The 17,349-nt window shown below is 38.0% G+C and overlaps 1 protein-coding gene and 1 long non-coding RNA gene across 3 annotated transcripts in view; both read left to right on the top strand.

The window, feature by feature from the left end:
- The first annotated feature begins 631 nt into the window (after positions 1-631).
- LOC122435191 lies at positions 632-6,709 on the top strand. 2 transcript variants are annotated; one of them, XR_006267612.1, is made up of 4 exons: positions 632-836; positions 1,559-1,648; positions 5,564-5,777; positions 6,179-6,709. It is a non-coding gene; the product is annotated as an uncharacterized LOC122435191 (long non-coding RNA). The 2 variants fall into 2 exon arrangements; XR_006267611.1 differs by having other exon boundaries at positions 5,564-6,709.
- Positions 6,710-11,063: 4,354 nt separating this feature from the next.
- The window catches only part of LOC122435151 (heat shock transcription factor, Y-linked-like), a 10,752-nt gene continuing 4,466 nt past the window's right edge, over positions 11,064-17,349 (top strand). Inside the window, exon 1 of the mRNA XM_043459096.1 lies at positions 11,064-11,584. Coding sequence (XP_043315031.1) covers positions 11,072-11,584 — 513 coding nt within the window. The 5' untranslated portion in view covers positions 11,064-11,071. The remainder of the gene's footprint in view (positions 11,585-17,349) is intronic.

Raw genomic sequence — 17,349 nt, forward strand, 5'->3', positions numbered from 1 at the left:
CTTTCTCTTTTTACAGTGTTGCCAGCTGCATATCTAAGGTTGTTGAAGATTCTCCCAGAAACCTTGATTTCAGCTTATTACAGCCAATGTGGCATTTTGAATAGTATACTCTACATATATTTCATATAAGCAGAATGATAATATGCAGTCTTGTCACTCTCTTTTCCCAGTTTTGAACTGGTAAATTGTTCCAACTCTTGCATCTTGACCTGCATACACATTTCTCAGGTGACAGGTAAGAAGTTCTGTTACTCCTGTCTCTATCAAGCTGTCCATGGTTTGCTGTGATACAAATAGCCAATGTCTTTAGTGGAGTCACTGAAGCAGAAGTAAATTCTTCTCTGGAATTCCCTTGTTTCCTCTACAATCCAATGAATATTTCCAAATTGTTCTCTGGTTCCTCTGTTGTTTCCAGTGTAGCTTTCACATCTGAAAATTCTTGGTTTATGTACTGCTGAAGAATTTTGAGTATTTCCTAGCTAGCATGTGAAAGGAGCCAAAGTGCATGCTTGTTTGTACATTCTTTGGCATTACCCTCCTTTGGTGTTGGAATGAAAACTGACCTTTTCCAATCTCATAGCTGCTGATGAGTTTTCCAAATCTGATGACATATGAACTCAGTGCCCCAGTTTAACAGCATCATTAACAGTTTAGCAGTTTCATGTTAATGAATGCTCACAGTTTTTGCCTAAACCATTTGCTTTCTCCTTCATATCTGAATGAGATCCTTTTTGGCTTTAGGTCTGGCTCATTCATCATTTTGTGAATGTTCTACCATCCTCTACTGGCCTGAAGAGTTTCTATTGAAAAACCAACTGCTATCCGGGGATCCAAATGTATGTTACTTATGTCTTTCCTCTTGCTGCATTTAATGTTTGCTTTTTGTGATTAAATTTTCAGTGTTTGATTAATATGTGTTTTGGGGGTATTTCATTTTGGGTTCATCCTGTTTGGGACTCTCTAATGTGTTGGGATTCAGGGAGCTATTTCCTTCCCCATTTAATGGAGGTTCTCAACTTTTATTTCTTCAAGAATGCTCCCATGGCCCGTCGTTTTTTTTTTTTTTTTCATTTTTAGTCTTCTCCATTTGGACACCTATGATTCTCATGGTAGGGAATTTAATATTGTCCCAGAATTCTCAGAGATTTTCTTAACTGTTTTCCTTTTTTTTTTTTTTTTGCATACCCCTCTGTGTTTCATTTATTTCCTCCTTTCCACCTCCACCTAAGTAGTTCTTTCTCTGTCTCAGTAATTCTACTGTTGGTTCCTTCCAGAGTGTTGTTAATCTCAGTTATTGAATTGATTATTACTGCTTGACTGTTCTTTATTTCTTCTAGATCCATGGTAAACATGTTTATTTCTTTTCAGTCTGGGGCTCCAGTGTATTTACTGGTGACTCCTCCTGGCTTTCAAGATTTTGGTCATCTTTACTATCATTATTCTTAATTTCTTTTTCAGGAAGACTTCCCATCTCCTCTTCTATTGTTTGTTTTGGTGGATTGTTTGTTTCATGTACCTTCACCAGATGCATATTTCTCTCCCTTTTCATTTTGTTTAGATTGCCGTGGCCTGGGTCTGCTTTCTGTAGGCTAGAGGGTTATGGATCCATCAGCTGTGGAACCTGATCTTTGTGTGTGGCACTGGACCGGTAAGCTGTCAAGGTTTAATTCTTGGGGTATCTTGTGCTTGTGCTCTGTCGGGTGGAACTGGATCACTTCTCTATGAAGTGTAATGAATTGTCCTGTAATGCACTTTGTGGTTTCTGTGAGCTTGGTATGGCTTTGGGCAGCACCTTTTACAATATTAATTTTTGATTTCCATCTTTGCTGGAGAATAGGTGTTGGTTGTCTTGCATTGGCTGAAATTGCTGGCTTCAGCTTGGGGCTTGATTTCCATGTAGGCATGGAAACTTTTGTGTTTCTCTTTTAATGTTCACTGGTGCCAGGAGTTCAGCAATGATTTAAAGATCTGGAATTGACCTCGTGGCCTCTGGGTTTCGGTCCCCGAGTGACAGTAGCATCAAGAATTCTGCATCCACAGAACAGAAGATTAAACCCAAGGTTAATGGTGAAGCAATTCTCCATGGCCAGAACAGCCAAAGGGTTCACAGAGTTATACAGAGAAGAGAAAAGTGAGGAGGGAGATAGAGGTTTCTAGGAGGAGAAAAGGGAGAGTCAAAAGGGGAGAGCACAGTTAACTCAGGAAATAAATCCGTAAGTGAAAATATTTCCTAAACATTGAATCCTTAAAGGTAAATACATTGGTAAAATGAGTTTCAAAAAGCAAAGTTTAAGAAGCTAGAATCGAATTTAAACTACTATAAATACTGGAAAGAAGATAGAAGCCAAAATAACTCTCAAACTTATAATGTAGATGTAGAAATGAAAGTAAAGGGAATGATAAACAAGAAAACTGTTTAATGTTTTTTAACATGAAAATAATACAGAATAATCTAACAATTTCTCTAGAGTTGCTGTGAGCTTAGTGGTGTCAGATCAGTGTCAGATAGTCTCTTTTGTCCAAGGCTATTGTCCCTGAATTGCACAGTTTCTGCATTAACTTCAGTTTCAGTTTGTTGCACCTGTCACTTCTGGGTCAGTGCGCCCTTCTTTGCTTATTTTTACTTCCTCAGGTTGCAGTTTTCTTTCGTGACTAGTTCACACCTGACTAGTTTGCACCATAACACGAGGGGGCAGTGGGACCTTATTCGACCTCACTTGCTCAGTGGTGTAGTGGTGAGGGGGGGAACACTGAAAACCAATACCACTGGGATAGGTGGGGTGCTTGAGGTGGATGGACCACAGTGGGCTTGCCACTGCTGTAGGTGACATGTACTTTCTCAATGCACCTGGCTCAGGTTCCCGGCTGATCCACGAGGGCACTGTCCAAAATGGGTCTTGTGTTTCACGCACTTCCCAAGTCTAAACCACTTAGGCTGCTTTGGTCCATTCCCAGGTCCAAGCTGCTCAGGCGACAGGGTGGCAGGCAAGGCACTGTCCCAGGTAGGCTGTGGATCTTATGTACCAGACAGGTCCCAGCCACTCGGTTTTTTGGCTTTGCTAGAAGGGCGATTTGCAAGAGTGCTGTGTCTGGAGGGGTGCTGAACTCAGGCTTTGACCTTCATGGCCTATGCGAACTGTCCATGAACCCAGGAAGATATGATTAGCAACTGGCAGCCTGCTCAGAGTTTGGTGGGAGATGTCCTCTCTGGGGCTGATATAACAGCAGCTTCTTGCCTTCTGCTTCTGGATGATGCAAACATTCTTTTCTGCCTTCATGGAGGAAAGGGCCAGAAATGGCAGCTCGCTTGCACAGCTTTGATATTTTGTAATGTGCAATCTTTTGTTCTGTGAGTGTGCCAGTTTTCACTATGTGATCTTAGAGACTTCTCTCAAGAAAGGTCCTTTTTTGCATTTTTGTCTTTGGTATTCCCCAAATTTAGGATGCTACATAACCATAGCTCTGTCAGATTGTCCTCAGAGCATTAAAACTGGGATCCTTACCACAGGGCAGATGATACAGTCCAGGCAACCCTCCAAGGGCCACCTCAATGATGGTGCATGGGGTCATCTGAGCTTCTTCTCTGCTGGTAATTGCAGTTAGGGACATGTGTTTTTGTTTTTCTTCCCCCTGCATATGTCGCTCTATGCAATCCCAGATTTCCCCACTGTCACCGATCTGAGAGGGTTTGCTATTGTTTGCAATCTTCTCCTCCTTTACAACTTCTTCTTCAAGACAGGTCTCAACCCCTAAATACTTTATCTCTCTTTATGTCTCTTTTATTTTGTCCTAACTCCGCTTGAAGAGACTTGTCTGACTTTCTAGGTAAATAGGGCCAGTCCACAGTGTCCACAATTTGTTTTCTGGAAGTTCTTTCATGTGCAGTCGATCCTTAGATGAATTTGTGTGGGAGAGCATGGTCTTTGCCTCCTATTCCTCTGACATCTTGGGACCAACCATCAACCTACAAGACACATTTCATCAACTGAAATGTTGTTGTTCTTCAGCCACTAAGCCATATTTGGCTCTTTGTGCCCCCTTGGACTGTAGCACATCAGGCCTCTCTGACCCTCACCATCTCCCATATTTTCCCTGAGATCATATCCTTTGAATCGCTGATGCTATCCAAATTTTTCATCCTCTCTCACTCACTGCTCCTTCTGCTTTCAACATTTCCTAAAGATCATGGTCTTTTCTAATGAATGAATTTAGAGCCACAAAAAATGAAATCTGTCACTCTTTCTGCATTTCCCCCTTGCATTTGCCTTGAACTGGTGGGAACAGATGCCATGATCTTACTTCTTGTAATATTGAGTATTCAAATGTACTGTTTAGCAAATGTTTCCCTATAAACAGTGACAATTATTGTTTTCTTGTAACTTTGTTTTACCTCAGCTTTTAGAATAAGAAACTCTTCTCGAAGTGTTTTCTAAGACTATAGCTACTCATTTTATATAATACTGATGGTTTTAATTTTCTTGCTGGAAGCATGTGTGCTATGCCTCTGTGACAACTGGGTGAAATGTTGATAAAATACCCAGCCTATAAAATATTTCCACATTAACATAATGTCTTGAGCCTGTTCAAGGTAACTAGTTAGTTTTTCTCTAATATGGAAACTAGGCAAATACAAAGGATGACAATACCAAGAAGATATGATATGGAGAGGGGGCAGGCAGCTGAACCACCGTGGCATGAAGGGACAGAAGTTTGGTTCATCAGTGCTTTCTATTGTAATATTTGGAACAAAAAGTTAGTGATGAAGGGAAATTTTACCTACTGAGATATGGAAAAGAGATTCTGATTTATACATCATTTAATTTCAATGTTAGGCTACTCAGAATAGCCTGATTATGACCTATGAACTGTGCACTCTACATCTGTTTTACCCATTAAAGGGAAATACATTTTTAAAAAGTGGGATATCTCTTGTCCCAAATGCAACTAGTTGACCACTGGGAATTTTGTTCAGATATGTTCCTGTGTTACTGGAACCTGAATCTTTAAAATTTTATCCAATGTAAGAATAGCAGCTGCTTTCTTAGTACAATATCTTTAAGCACCTGACAGTTGCAATTTTATGGGTTCAAGGTCTCATCAGTTGTATGAAACCCATCTCTTATTACAGAAAGAATAGCATAAGATGAGCCAGATTATGGCATAGCCTTTCAGCAAGAGGACCTAAATTGTTCAGCCAGAAAGTGATTAACAAATCTTGGGTTGCCCAAATAGTTCATTTACTCTCTTGGGAGTGCGCATTGTTTGGCCACTTTAATGAAGATGCTGTAAGTATTATTTTGACAAAACAAAAACAAAAAACTTGGAACAAGATGCAAGTCCTGAAGCCATGTAAAGTGGTGTTTACTGTGATTTATAAAATATTTTATTTGAGGAGCATAATTTCTACTAATATGTAAGTTTTTAAAACTATGAATGGAGGGGGCTTATTTGATGCTATTAACATTGTATGATTAAAGGAATCAATTTGTTTATAGTTGAGCTTTGTTTCTCTGATTTAACTGGGTTTTAAAAGTTACTAAATAATTTTCTCCTTTGGTTTCAGTTGCAGCACTATGATAATGCAAATTTTGAATGAGGTTATCCCCGAATTTGGTAAAAATGAAAGAAGAGTTGGGAATAAAAACGTCTCTACACTATCTTCATTAGTCTGAGATTATAAGAAGCATTGTAAGCCAGAGGTAATGTGGATGATCATAACTCTGACTTTCATCTTGAAACTAGCGGAGAGGACGTATTTTCAGCCTGCACAAGTTTAAGTATGCCATTCCTACGAAAGCCTTCTACCATCCAGATAGTTGCTGATACAATTGCTCCAACTCATAATGTTTTCTCTTCTCCATCATCAAAATCAGTTAGACCACAGAAGCATATTGTGATACATCAACCTGCAACTGTTGTTGTTGTTTTTAATTGAAGGATGATTGCTTTACAGAATTTTGCTGTATTCTGTCAGACCTCAAAATGAATCAACCATAGATATACATATATTTCCTCCCCTTTGAAACTCCCTCCCATCTCCCTCCCTATCCCACACTCTAGGTTGAGCATTTTTCATGGGACTTCACATAGCAGCTACACTAAATCAAATGGCCCAAATGAGAATTTTGCAGCTATGTCTACATCTATTTCTCAGTACCACATCTTATCTCCATTACAGAACAGTTATTTTGGACTGACGGTGGAGACTTCTCACTTTCCAAATTTGTACGGTAATATGGCAGCCCATGACAGTGCTTTTCCCAAACTACAACACGCAGGCAATTCATGTTTCCCAGTGCCACAGATCCCTGATACATCTGCTACCTCTCTTTCAAGGTCAACTCATCAACCATCTTCATTATTTGAAAATCATCCTAATACAACTGATCTACCAAACAGGTGTCAGATTATGCAGGATAATGAAGATTAGAATTAATGGTGGGAGAGATCAACAAATTCCTACAATTCTCTTATTTGAAGACTAAAGTGACATGTTCATCTTCATAGTGTCAATTTCTATTTTTAAATAATTGAGAGTAAAATGAGAGTATTATTTCAGCACCTGGCTATTTTACTGTGCTTTAATATAAACTCTTCTATTCACGGAATCATTCAATATGCATCCTATGTAAATTACACCTAATGAATTGTTTAAAAAATATAAAATTAGAACAAAGTGAAAAGATGAAATGTAAATAAAATGATTTTGAAATCATCCAGGCTTAATTGACTGGGTGTCTAAGTTAGGATGGTATGGGAGAAGGAACAGATACACATCAAATTTAGAAAAAGCAAATGAAGAGTATGTACTTTGCTGCTTCCTCAGTTTTATTATATCATGTCAGTTATCAGGAAGAAAGCTAAGAGGTTAGACAGCAGGTTGTCTTCATTAAACAAAAATTTATTTCGTACTTGAAAATACTGAGATGTACTCAGCAACCATGACCACCATCATACCATCACTGGAATACCAACAATAACATGACATAGTCAAAGATTGCACCACAGTCAGCAAAGGATAGGTATTTTACCAGCGAGATTATAAAAGGTCATTTTTGTTCTGCTCTCCTTATATAATGTCTTCATTTCAGCCCACCAAGACACCACCCTATATTTCCTAATGTATATTTTGATGTTGCTTTCCTGTCCCTAAAAGAAAGACTTAAATCCTTGTGGTGAATGCAGCATCTCATCATGGTTAACCAGTTCTTGGAAGACATGACATCTGTTTCCCTTAGTAGCTTCATTATCTATCTGTTTCACTGAACTTCTAGAGCTACAATCAGGCTAAATATTTTCAGTCATGCTAAGCCACATTTCACAATGTTTCCTAAACTCTCGTATGGAATTGGAAAGAACCTGTTTGCCTACCTACCAAGTTATTCACATGTATCAGATTCTTCTATGTATCGTGTCTACCCAAGTTTCCTTATGTATCTTGCACATCAGTTAAGACTTAGTGCCTGCCAAATGATGTATTTTACATACTTACTGAATTAGCAATAAAGAGATGTAATAACCAATCAAAAGCTATATGCATTACTCAACAACATCCCATAGCTTCCACTATTACCATAATTGACCTTTCTTATTTACTGAGAATTTAGTAAGGTGATGTCTCTTCTTGTTAAGCAATGTCTAGGTGTGTCATAGATCACACACATCAAGAAGCAAGTGACATTTAATTTGATGACTGCAGTCACCATTCTTAGTGATTTTGGAGCCAAAGCAAATTAAGCTTGTGACAGTTTCCACACATTTACCCCTTCTATTTCCTGAGTAATGATGTTACTAGATGCCCTGATCTCTGTTTTTATGAATGTTGAGTTTTCAGCAAGATTTTTCACTCTTCTCTTTCACCCTCATCATAAGGCTCTTTACTTCCTCTCCACTTTCTATTTTTTTTTTTCTGTCTTACCATCTGTATATCTGAGGTTGTTGATGTTTCTCCCAACAACCTTGATGTCAGCTTGTGATTTATTCACCTGGTATTTTCATAGTATTCTCCACATATGTTTCACATAAGCAGAGTTATGAACTGGTTTGTCACTCTCCTTTTCCAGTTATGAAATGGTTAATTGTTCCATGTCTGGTTCCATTTCTTGCATCTTGACTCATGTAAGAGTGGTTTCAAATTTTACCTCCTCAAGAATTTTCCATGTACCCCCCTCCCCCTTTTTTTTTGCAATTTTTTCCTTCAGGACTTCTGGTTTCTCCATCTGGTTTCTCGATTTGGTTTTCTCCATCTGTTTTCTCATCGTGGGGCATTGATCATTGCCCCGGATGTCTCAGAGCTTTATGTGTGTCTTTCTTTCTTTCTTTATTTTTGCACACTCTACTGTGTTTCATCTATTTCCTTGTTTCTACCTCCAGCTAATTAATTCTTTCTCTATCTCATTTACTCTACTGTTGGTTCCTTCCAGAGTGCTGTTAATCTCAGTTACTGCATTGATTATTACTGCTTGACTCTTCTTTATTTCTTCTAGATCCTTGATAAACATGTTTATTTCTTCTCAGTCCGGGCCTCCAGTGTATTTACTGGTGACTCCTCTTAGCTTTGAAGATTTTGGTCATCTTTATTCTCATTATTCTGAATTCGTTTCAGGAAGACTTCCTATCTCCTCCTCTTTTGTTTGTTTTGGTGGCTTTTTATCATGTACTTCCACCAGCTGAATGTTTCTCTCCATTTTCATTTTCTTTAGCTTGCGTGGTTTGGGTCCCCTTTCTGAAGGCTTATAAAGGGGTATGGTTCCACTTCATTGTGGAACCTGACCTTTGTGGGTGGGATTGGACCAGTGACTTGTCAAGGTTTAAGGCTTAGGGGAATTTGTGTGTGTGCACTGCCAGGCGGATCTGGATCTCTTCTCTCTGGAGTGCAGTGAATTTTCCAGGATTGTGCTTTGGGGTGTTTGTGGGTTTGGCATGGTTTCAGGCAGCCCCTTTCATAATATTCACTGTTGTGTTTCTGTTTTGCTGAAGAATAGGTGTGGGGTCTCTTGTACTGGACTTGCTGCCTCAAGCCTGGAGCTTGCTTTCCATGTAGGCATGGAAACTCTGGGGTGTGTGCCTGTCCTTTAATGTTCCCTGAGGTCAAGGGTTCTATGGTGATCTAAAGTTCTGGAATCAACGTCCTGGCCTCTGGTTTCTGTCCCCAAGTTACAGTAGCATCAAAAATCCACATCCACACAATACAGAAGTTAAAATCCCTAGGTTAATGGTGACACAACTCTCCTCATCCAGAAACAGTCAAAGGCATTCACAGAGTTACAAAGAGCAGAGAAAAAGGAGGAGGAAGATAGAGGTGCCTAGGGGGAGAAAAGGGAGAGTCAAAAGGGGAGAGAGCAATCAACTCAGGAAACAAATCCCTAAGTGAAAGCAGATCCTAAAGATGTTGTTTCTAAAGCTACAAAGTTGATAACCATTTTAAGAAAGCAGAAATAAACAACCAAGAATAAAATTTAGACTCGTTTAAGTAGTGTAAAAAAGAGGCCAAAATCATTCATATATATATATATATATATAAAATGTTTAAAAAATAGATTTATGTTTATTTTTTAGAAAGGTAATAATAGTCAATAGAAATAAAAGTTTAGGGAATAATAAAGCACTAAAAGTTTTAAAAGTTAAAGAAATCATAATTATAGAAATAGATCTCAGAATTTCTAAGAAGTTGTTTTGTGCTTTATGGTGTCAGTACATTGTCAGATAGTCTCTTGAAGTTTGTACATGTGAAAGGCTACTGTTGCCCCTCAAGTGAACAGTCTCGGCATTAACTACAGACTGTTATTTCATTGAACCTGTCACCTCTGGGTTGGTTTACACTTCTTTGCTAATATTTTCTTCTTCTATTTGAAAGCCTCTCCCATGTCTGGTTTTCAACATGAACACGGGTGTGGGAGCCTCTTATTCATTTTCACTTGCTCAGTGATTTGGTGGTGAGGGGCAGGACACTGAAAACAGAAATTGAACCTGCAACTGAGATTTTCTGTCACATTTAAGATCAACCTCTAAGTCCAACACTGTATTTCTTTTCTTGTTCTAAGCAGTCTCTTCTTTAGATTGAAAAGCATGAAAGAAAGAGAGAGACATAGGGGATCATAGACCTCCTCATGTTCCAAGAGTAATTTTAATCAGAGAAGTTAGAAAAGGCAGAAACAAAGGAAAATAATGAAGCAATATAAAATAATAAGGATTTATCCATTAAGCAAAGTCAAGGATCTTTAGTTCCTCCTCAAGGGCCACAGATAATATTCTGAGCAATATCCTGTGCACAGTTTTAGAGATGCTAAAGCCCCAACCAGGCTGAAATTTAAGTACATAGACCACATAGTAGATGGAACTAGCCGGTCAATGATGTTGTCTCCCAATATCCTCAGTAACAGTCCATAGTAGAATGTCCTAAAACTGATCACACACCCCATGGCCTACTCTTACTCTGTCGTTAAATCCTTCCCCTGAAAGCATTTGGGGAGTGTGGGTCTTTTAATCACCAGCTGCTAGGACGCCTTACTTGGTCCTACAATAAACATTCCACTTGCTTTCACTCCAAGGCACAGTCAGTTGACTGACTTTATTGCACAGAAGCGAGCAGACCCAAGTTTGGTTTGGTAACAGTACTGAATGCTAAGAATGTGTGTATAGAAGAGTGATGAATCACTTTTGTTTCAGGAACCAAGTAGATTTATTGATGTGATTTTTCTGTGTAAATATTCTTTAGGAATGAGATTTTGCAGGTTTCACATTTTTGGTTACTATTTATGTAAGCAGCCTGTATTTAAGTTGATACAGAAGTAGACACTGGTTGAACATTACCCTTCAATTGCTAAAACCAGTGACTTTGTGATGTCACAGCTACCCTTCAATTGCTAGGAGACCAGTGACTTTGTGATGTCACAGCTACCCTTCAATTGCTAGGAGACCAGTGACTTTGTGATGTCACAGCTTTTTGACTTTGAGAACCACTGTGATGGTCTAGAAAGTTTATCTCTGTAGGCCAGCCAGGCAGCATTTGAAGTTGCGGAGTGTAAAATCAGACAGATAAGAAAAGTATCTGAGGAAATATTTCTTTGAGATGGCACATTTTTCTTCAGAAATTCAAGATGTGCTTCCTAGAGATGAATCAACTGGTTCAGAAACCACCATTAGATCCCCTTTGTGTGATTACACACATACTGAGGACTCAGTTTTGAGATCTATCATTGAAGAAGCAGCCTTTCAGGCTTTGTTTGAGGAAGTAGTGTTAAAAATGCCACGTTACACATTTTCTGTCTCTGAAACAGATGAATTGAACGATTTTCTTTCACTCAATTTTCCTCAAAAACTTTGGAAGATAGTTGAAAGTGATCAGTTTAAATCTATTCGGTGGGATGAGAGTGGCACTTCTATAGTGATCAATGAAGAAGTCTTCAAGAAAGAAGTCTTAGAAAGAAAGGCCCCTTTCAGAATATTTGAAACTCGTAGTGTGAAAAGTATAGTTCGACAGCTTAACCTTTATGGGTTTAGAAAAAAGCAACAAACTTTTCAAAGATCTGCTTCACTAGCTGACTTTCTGGAAGAAGAAAACAATGTCTCTGTTTTGAGCAAGGTATTCCAAACTTTTCACTTATTATTGGCAATATGTAAGATTAAATCATGTAACCTAGAAAGCATGTTCACATATGTAGCTAAAACTGAATTTAAAATTGAGATAACAAACTGTTGAAAAGCTTTGTTTTTTGAAGTTGAGAACAGCTAGAGGTTAAAATATTTGATATTTAACAAACATTCCTAGCAATGAATGAACCCGGATACAAGTCCTGAAGCTAATTAAAGTGGGATTGACTATATATGTTTACAACATATTTTTACTTGGTATTTACTGTATATGTTTACAACATATTTTTACTTGAGGATCATAATTGCTTCTAACATGTAAGGTTTTTTTTTTTTCTAGTGCTTATGCTTTCATGGTTTTTAAACCATATTTTAAATTTTAATTGGAGGCTAATTACATTAGAATATTGTAGTGGTTTTGCCATACATGACACGAATCAGCCATGGATGTACATGTGTTCACCATCCTGAACCCCTCTCTCACCTCCTTACCCATCCCATCCCCCTGGGTCATCCCAGTGCACCAGCAATGAGCACCATGTCTCATGCTTTGAACCTAGACTGGCGATCTGTTTCATATATGTTAATATACATATTTTGATGCTATTCTCTCAATTCATCCCACCCTTGCCTTCTCCCACAGAGTCGAAAAGACTGTTCTTTACGTGTGTGTCTCTTTTGCTGTCTCACATATAAGGTTATCGTTACCATCTTTCTAAATTGCACATATATGCTTTGGTATACTGTATTGGTGTTTTTCTTTCTGGCTTAATTCACTCTAAGGCTCCAGTTTCATCCACCTCATTAGAACTGATTCAAATGTATTCTTTATAATGGCTGAGTAGTATTCCATTGTGTACATGTACTACTGTTTTCTTATCCATTAGTCTGCTGATGGAAATCTAGGTTGCTTCCATGTCCTGGCTATTTTAAACAGTCCTGTCATGAACATTTGCATACAAGTGTCTCTTTTGGTTCTGGTTTCCTCGGTGTGTATGCCCAGCAGTGGGATTGCTGGGTCATATGGCAGTTCTATTTCCAGTTTTTAAAGGAATCTCCACACTGTTCTCCAGAGTGGCTGTACTAGTTTGCATTCCCCCCAACAGTGTGAGAGTGTTCCCTTTTCTCCACAGCCTCTCCAGCATTTATTGTTTGTAGACTTTTGGATAGCAGTCATTCTGATTGATGTAAGATGGTACCTCATTGTGGTTTTGATTTGCATTTCTCTGATAAAGTGTGATGTTGAGCATCTTTTCACGTGTTTGTTAGCCATCTGCATGTCTTCTTTGGAGAAATGTCTGTTTAGTTCTTTATCCCATTTTTTGATTGGGTCATTTATGTATCATATCTGGAATTGAGCTGCAAGAGTTGCTTGCATATTTTTGAGATTAATACTTTGTCAGTTGCTTCGTTTGCTATTATTTCCTCCCATTCTGAAGGCTGTCTTTTCACCTTGCTTATAGTTTCCTTCGTTGTGCAAAAGCTTTTCAGTTTAATTAGGTCCTATTTGTTTATTTTTGCTTTTATATCCATTACTATTGGAGGTGGGTCATAGAGGGTCCTGCTGTGATTTATGTTGGAGTGTGTTTTGCCTATGTTTTCCTCTAGCAGTTTTATAGTTTCTGGTCTTACGTTTAAATCTTTCATACATTTTGAGTTTATTTTTGTATGGGGTTAGGAAGTGTTCTAGTTTCATTCTTTTACAAGTGGTTGATCAGTTTTAGCAGCACCACTTGTTAAAGAGGTTGTCTTTTCTCCATTGTATATCCTTGCCTCCTTTGTCAAAGATAAGGTGTCCATAGGTGCATGGATTTATCTCTGGGTTTTCCATTATGTTCCATTGTTCTGTATTTGTGTCTTTGTGCCAGTACCATACTGTCTTGATGACTACAGCTTTGTAATGTAACCTGAAGCCAGGCAGGTTGATTCCTCCAATTCCATTTCTTTCTCAAGATTGCTTTGACTATTCGAGGTTTTTTGTGTTTCCATACAAATTATGAAATTATTTGTTCCAGTTCTGTGACAAATACAATTGGTAGCTTAATAGGGATTGCATTGAATCTATAGATATCTTTGGGTAGTAAACTCATTTTCACTATATTGGTTCTTCAAATCCATGAACATGGTATATTTTGCCATCTATTTGTGTCCTCTATGATTTCTTTCATCAGTGGTTAATAGTTTCTATATATATATGTCTTTTGTTTCCCTAGGTAGATGTATTCCTAAGTATTTTGTTCTTTTCCTTGTAATGGTGGATGGAATTGTTTCCTTAAATTCTCTTTCTGTTTTCTCATTGTTAGTGTATAGGAATGCAAGGGATTTCTGTGTGTTAATTATATACCCTGCAACTTTACTATATTCATTGATTAGATCTAGTAATTTTCTGGTGGAGTCTTTAGGGTTTTCTATGTAGAGGATCATGCCATCTGAACACAGAGTTTTACTTCTTCTTTTCCAATCTGGAATCCTTTTATTTGTTTTTCTGCTCTGATTGCTGTAGCCAAAACTTACAAAACTATGTTGTATAGTAGTGGCCAGAGTGGGCGCCCATGTCTTGTTCCTTTAGGAACATTTCCTTTAGGGGAAATGCTTTCAATTTTTCACCATTGAGGATAATGTTTGCTGTGGGTTTGTCATATATAGCTTTTATTATGTTGAGGTATGTTCCTCCTATTCCTGCTTTCTGGAGGTTTTTTTTCATAAATGGATGTTGAATTTTGTCAAAGGAATTCTCTGCATCTATTGAGATAATCATATGGTTTTTATTTTTCAATTTGTTAATGTGGTGTATTGCATTGATTAATTTGTGAGTATTAAAGAATAATTTCATCCCTGGTATAAAGCCCAGTTAGTCATGATGTATTATTTTTCAACATGTTGCTGGATTCTGTTTGATAGGATTTTGTTAAACATTTTTGCATGTATGTTCCTCAGTCATATTGGTCTGTAGTTTTCTTTTTTTATGGCATCTTTGTCTGGTATTGGTATTAGGGTGCTGGTGGCCTAATAGAATGAGTTTGGAAGTTTACATTCCTCTGCAATTTTCTGGAAGAGTTTGAGTAGGATAGGTGTTAGCTGTTCTCTAAATTTTTTCAGCTGTGAAGCCATCTGGTCCTGGGCTTTTGTTTACTGAAAGACTTCTGACTACATTTTAGATATCCGTGCTTGTGATGGGTCTGTTACATTTTCCATTTCTTCCTCATTCAGTTTTGGAAAGTTGTACTTTTCTAAGAATTTGTCCATTTCTTCAAGTTGTCCATTTTATTGGCATATAGTTGCTGACAGTAGTTTCTTATGGTCCTTCATTACTGTATAGTCTCTTGTGATTTCTCCATTTTCATTTTTAATTTTTTAAAATTTGATTCTTCTCCCTTTTTAACTTGATGAGTCTGGCCAGTGGTTTGTCAATTTTATTTATCTCCTCAAAGACCCAGCTTTTAGCTTTGTTGATTTTTGCTATAGTCTGTTTTGTTTCTTTTGCATTTATTTCTGCTCTGTTTTATTATTTCTTTCCTTCTACTTACCCTGGAGTTCTTCATTTCCTCCTTTTCTAGTTACTTTAGGTGTAGAGTTAGGTTATTTATCTGACTTTTTCCCCCTTTCTTGAGGTAAGCCTGTATTGCTATGAACCTTCCCCTAAGCACTGCTTTTACAGTGTCCCATAGGTATGCGGTTGTTGAGTTTTCATTTTCATTCGTTTCTATGCATACTTTGATTTCTTTTTTATTTCTTCTGTGATTTTTTGGTTAATCAGAAGCGTGTTGTTCAGCCTCCATATGTGGAATTTTTAATATTTTTTTCTCCTGCAATTGACATTTAATTGTACTGCATTGTGGTCTGGAGATGCTTGGAATGAGCTCAATTTTTTTGAATTTACCAAGGCTAGGTTTCTGGCCCAGGATGTGATCTATCCTGGAGACGGATCCATGTGCACTTGAGAAAAAAGGTGAAAATCATTGTTTTGTGGTGAAATGTCTTACAGATATCAATTAAGTCTAACTGGTCCATTGTATCATTTAAAGTTTGTGTTTCCTTGTTAATTTTCTGTTTAGCTGACATATCCATATGTGTGAGTGGGATGTCAAGATCTCCCACTATTATTGTGTTATTGTTAATTTCCCCTTTCATACTTGTTAGCATTTGCCTTACATATTGTGGTGCCCCTTTGTTAGGTGCATATATATTTATAATTTTTATGTCTTCTTCTTGGATTGATCCTTTGATCATTATGTAGTGTCCTTCTTTGTCTCTTTTCACAGCCTTTATTTTAAAGTCTATTTTATTTGATATGAGTATTGCTGCTCCTGCTTTCTTTTTGTCTCTATGTTCATGGAATATCTTTTTCCAACCCTTCACTTTCAGTCTGTATGTGTCCCTTGTTTTGAGGTGGATCTCTTGTAGACAAGATATATAAGGGTCCTGGTTTTGTATCCATTCAGCCAGTCTTTGTCTTTTGGTTGGGGCATTCAACCCATTTACATTGAAGGTAATTATTGATAAGTAAGATCCCATTGCCATTTACTTTGTTATTTTGAGTTTGAGTTTATATATCCTCTCTGTGTTTCCTGTCTAGAAAAGATCCTTTAGCATTTGTTGGAGAGCTGGTTTGATGGTGCTGAATTCTATCAGCTTTTGCTTTTCTGTAAAGCTTTTGATTTCTCCTTCATATTTGAGTGAGATCCTTGCTGGGTATAATAATCTGGGTTGTCGGTTTTTCTCTTTCATTACTTTCAGTGTGTCTTGCCATTCCATTTTGGCCTGAAGAGTTTCTATTGAAAGATCAGCTGCTATCCTTATGGGATCCACTTGTCCCTTATTTGTTGTTTCTCCCTTGCTGCTTTTACTTTTTCCATTTATTTTTATTAGTTGGAGGCTAATTACTTTACAGTACTGTAGTGGTTCTTGCCATTCATTGACATGAATCAGCCACGGATTTACATGTGTTCCCCATCCCAATCCCCTCTCCTGCCTCCCTCTCCATCCCATCCCTCTGGGTCTTCCCAGGGCACCAGACCTGAGCACCCGTCTCATGTATCCAACCTGGGCTGGTGATCTGTTTCACCCTTGATAGTATACTTGTTTCAATGCTGTTCTCTCTAAACATCCCACCCTCGCCTTCTCCCACAGAGTCTAAAAGTCTGTTCTATACATCTGTGTCTCTTTTTCTTCTTTGCTTATAGGGTTATCGTTATCATCTTCTAAAATTCCATATATATGTGTTAGTATACTGTATTGGTCTTTATCTTCCTGGCTTACTTCACTCTGTATAATGGGCTCCAGTTTCATCCATCTCATTAGAACTGATTCAAATGAATTCTTTTTAATGGCTGAGTAATATTCCATGGTGTATATGTACCACAGCTTCCTTATCCATTCATCTGCTGATGGGCATCTAGGTTGCTTCCATGTCCTGGCTATTATAAACAGTGCTGCGATGAACATTGGGGTGCACGTGTCTCTTTTAGATCTGGTTTCCTCAGTGTGTATGCCCAGAAGTGGGATTGCTTGGTCATATGGCAGTTCTATTTCCAGCTTTTTAAGGAATATCCACACTGTTCTCCATAGTGGCTGTACTAGTTTGCATTCCCACCAACAGTGTAAGAGGGTTCCCTTTGCTTCACACCCTCTCCAGCATTTATTGCTTTTAGACTTTTGGATAGCAGCCATCCTGACTGGTGTGTAATGGTACCTTATTGTGGTTTTGATTTGCATTTCTCTGATAATGAGTGATGTTGAGCATCTTTCAGTGTTTGT

This window comes from Cervus canadensis, chromosome X, assembly GCF_019320065.1.
Source record: "Cervus canadensis isolate Bull #8, Minnesota chromosome X, ASM1932006v1, whole genome shotgun sequence".
NCBI classification, from domain to species: domain Eukaryota; kingdom Metazoa; phylum Chordata; class Mammalia; order Artiodactyla; family Cervidae; genus Cervus; species Cervus canadensis.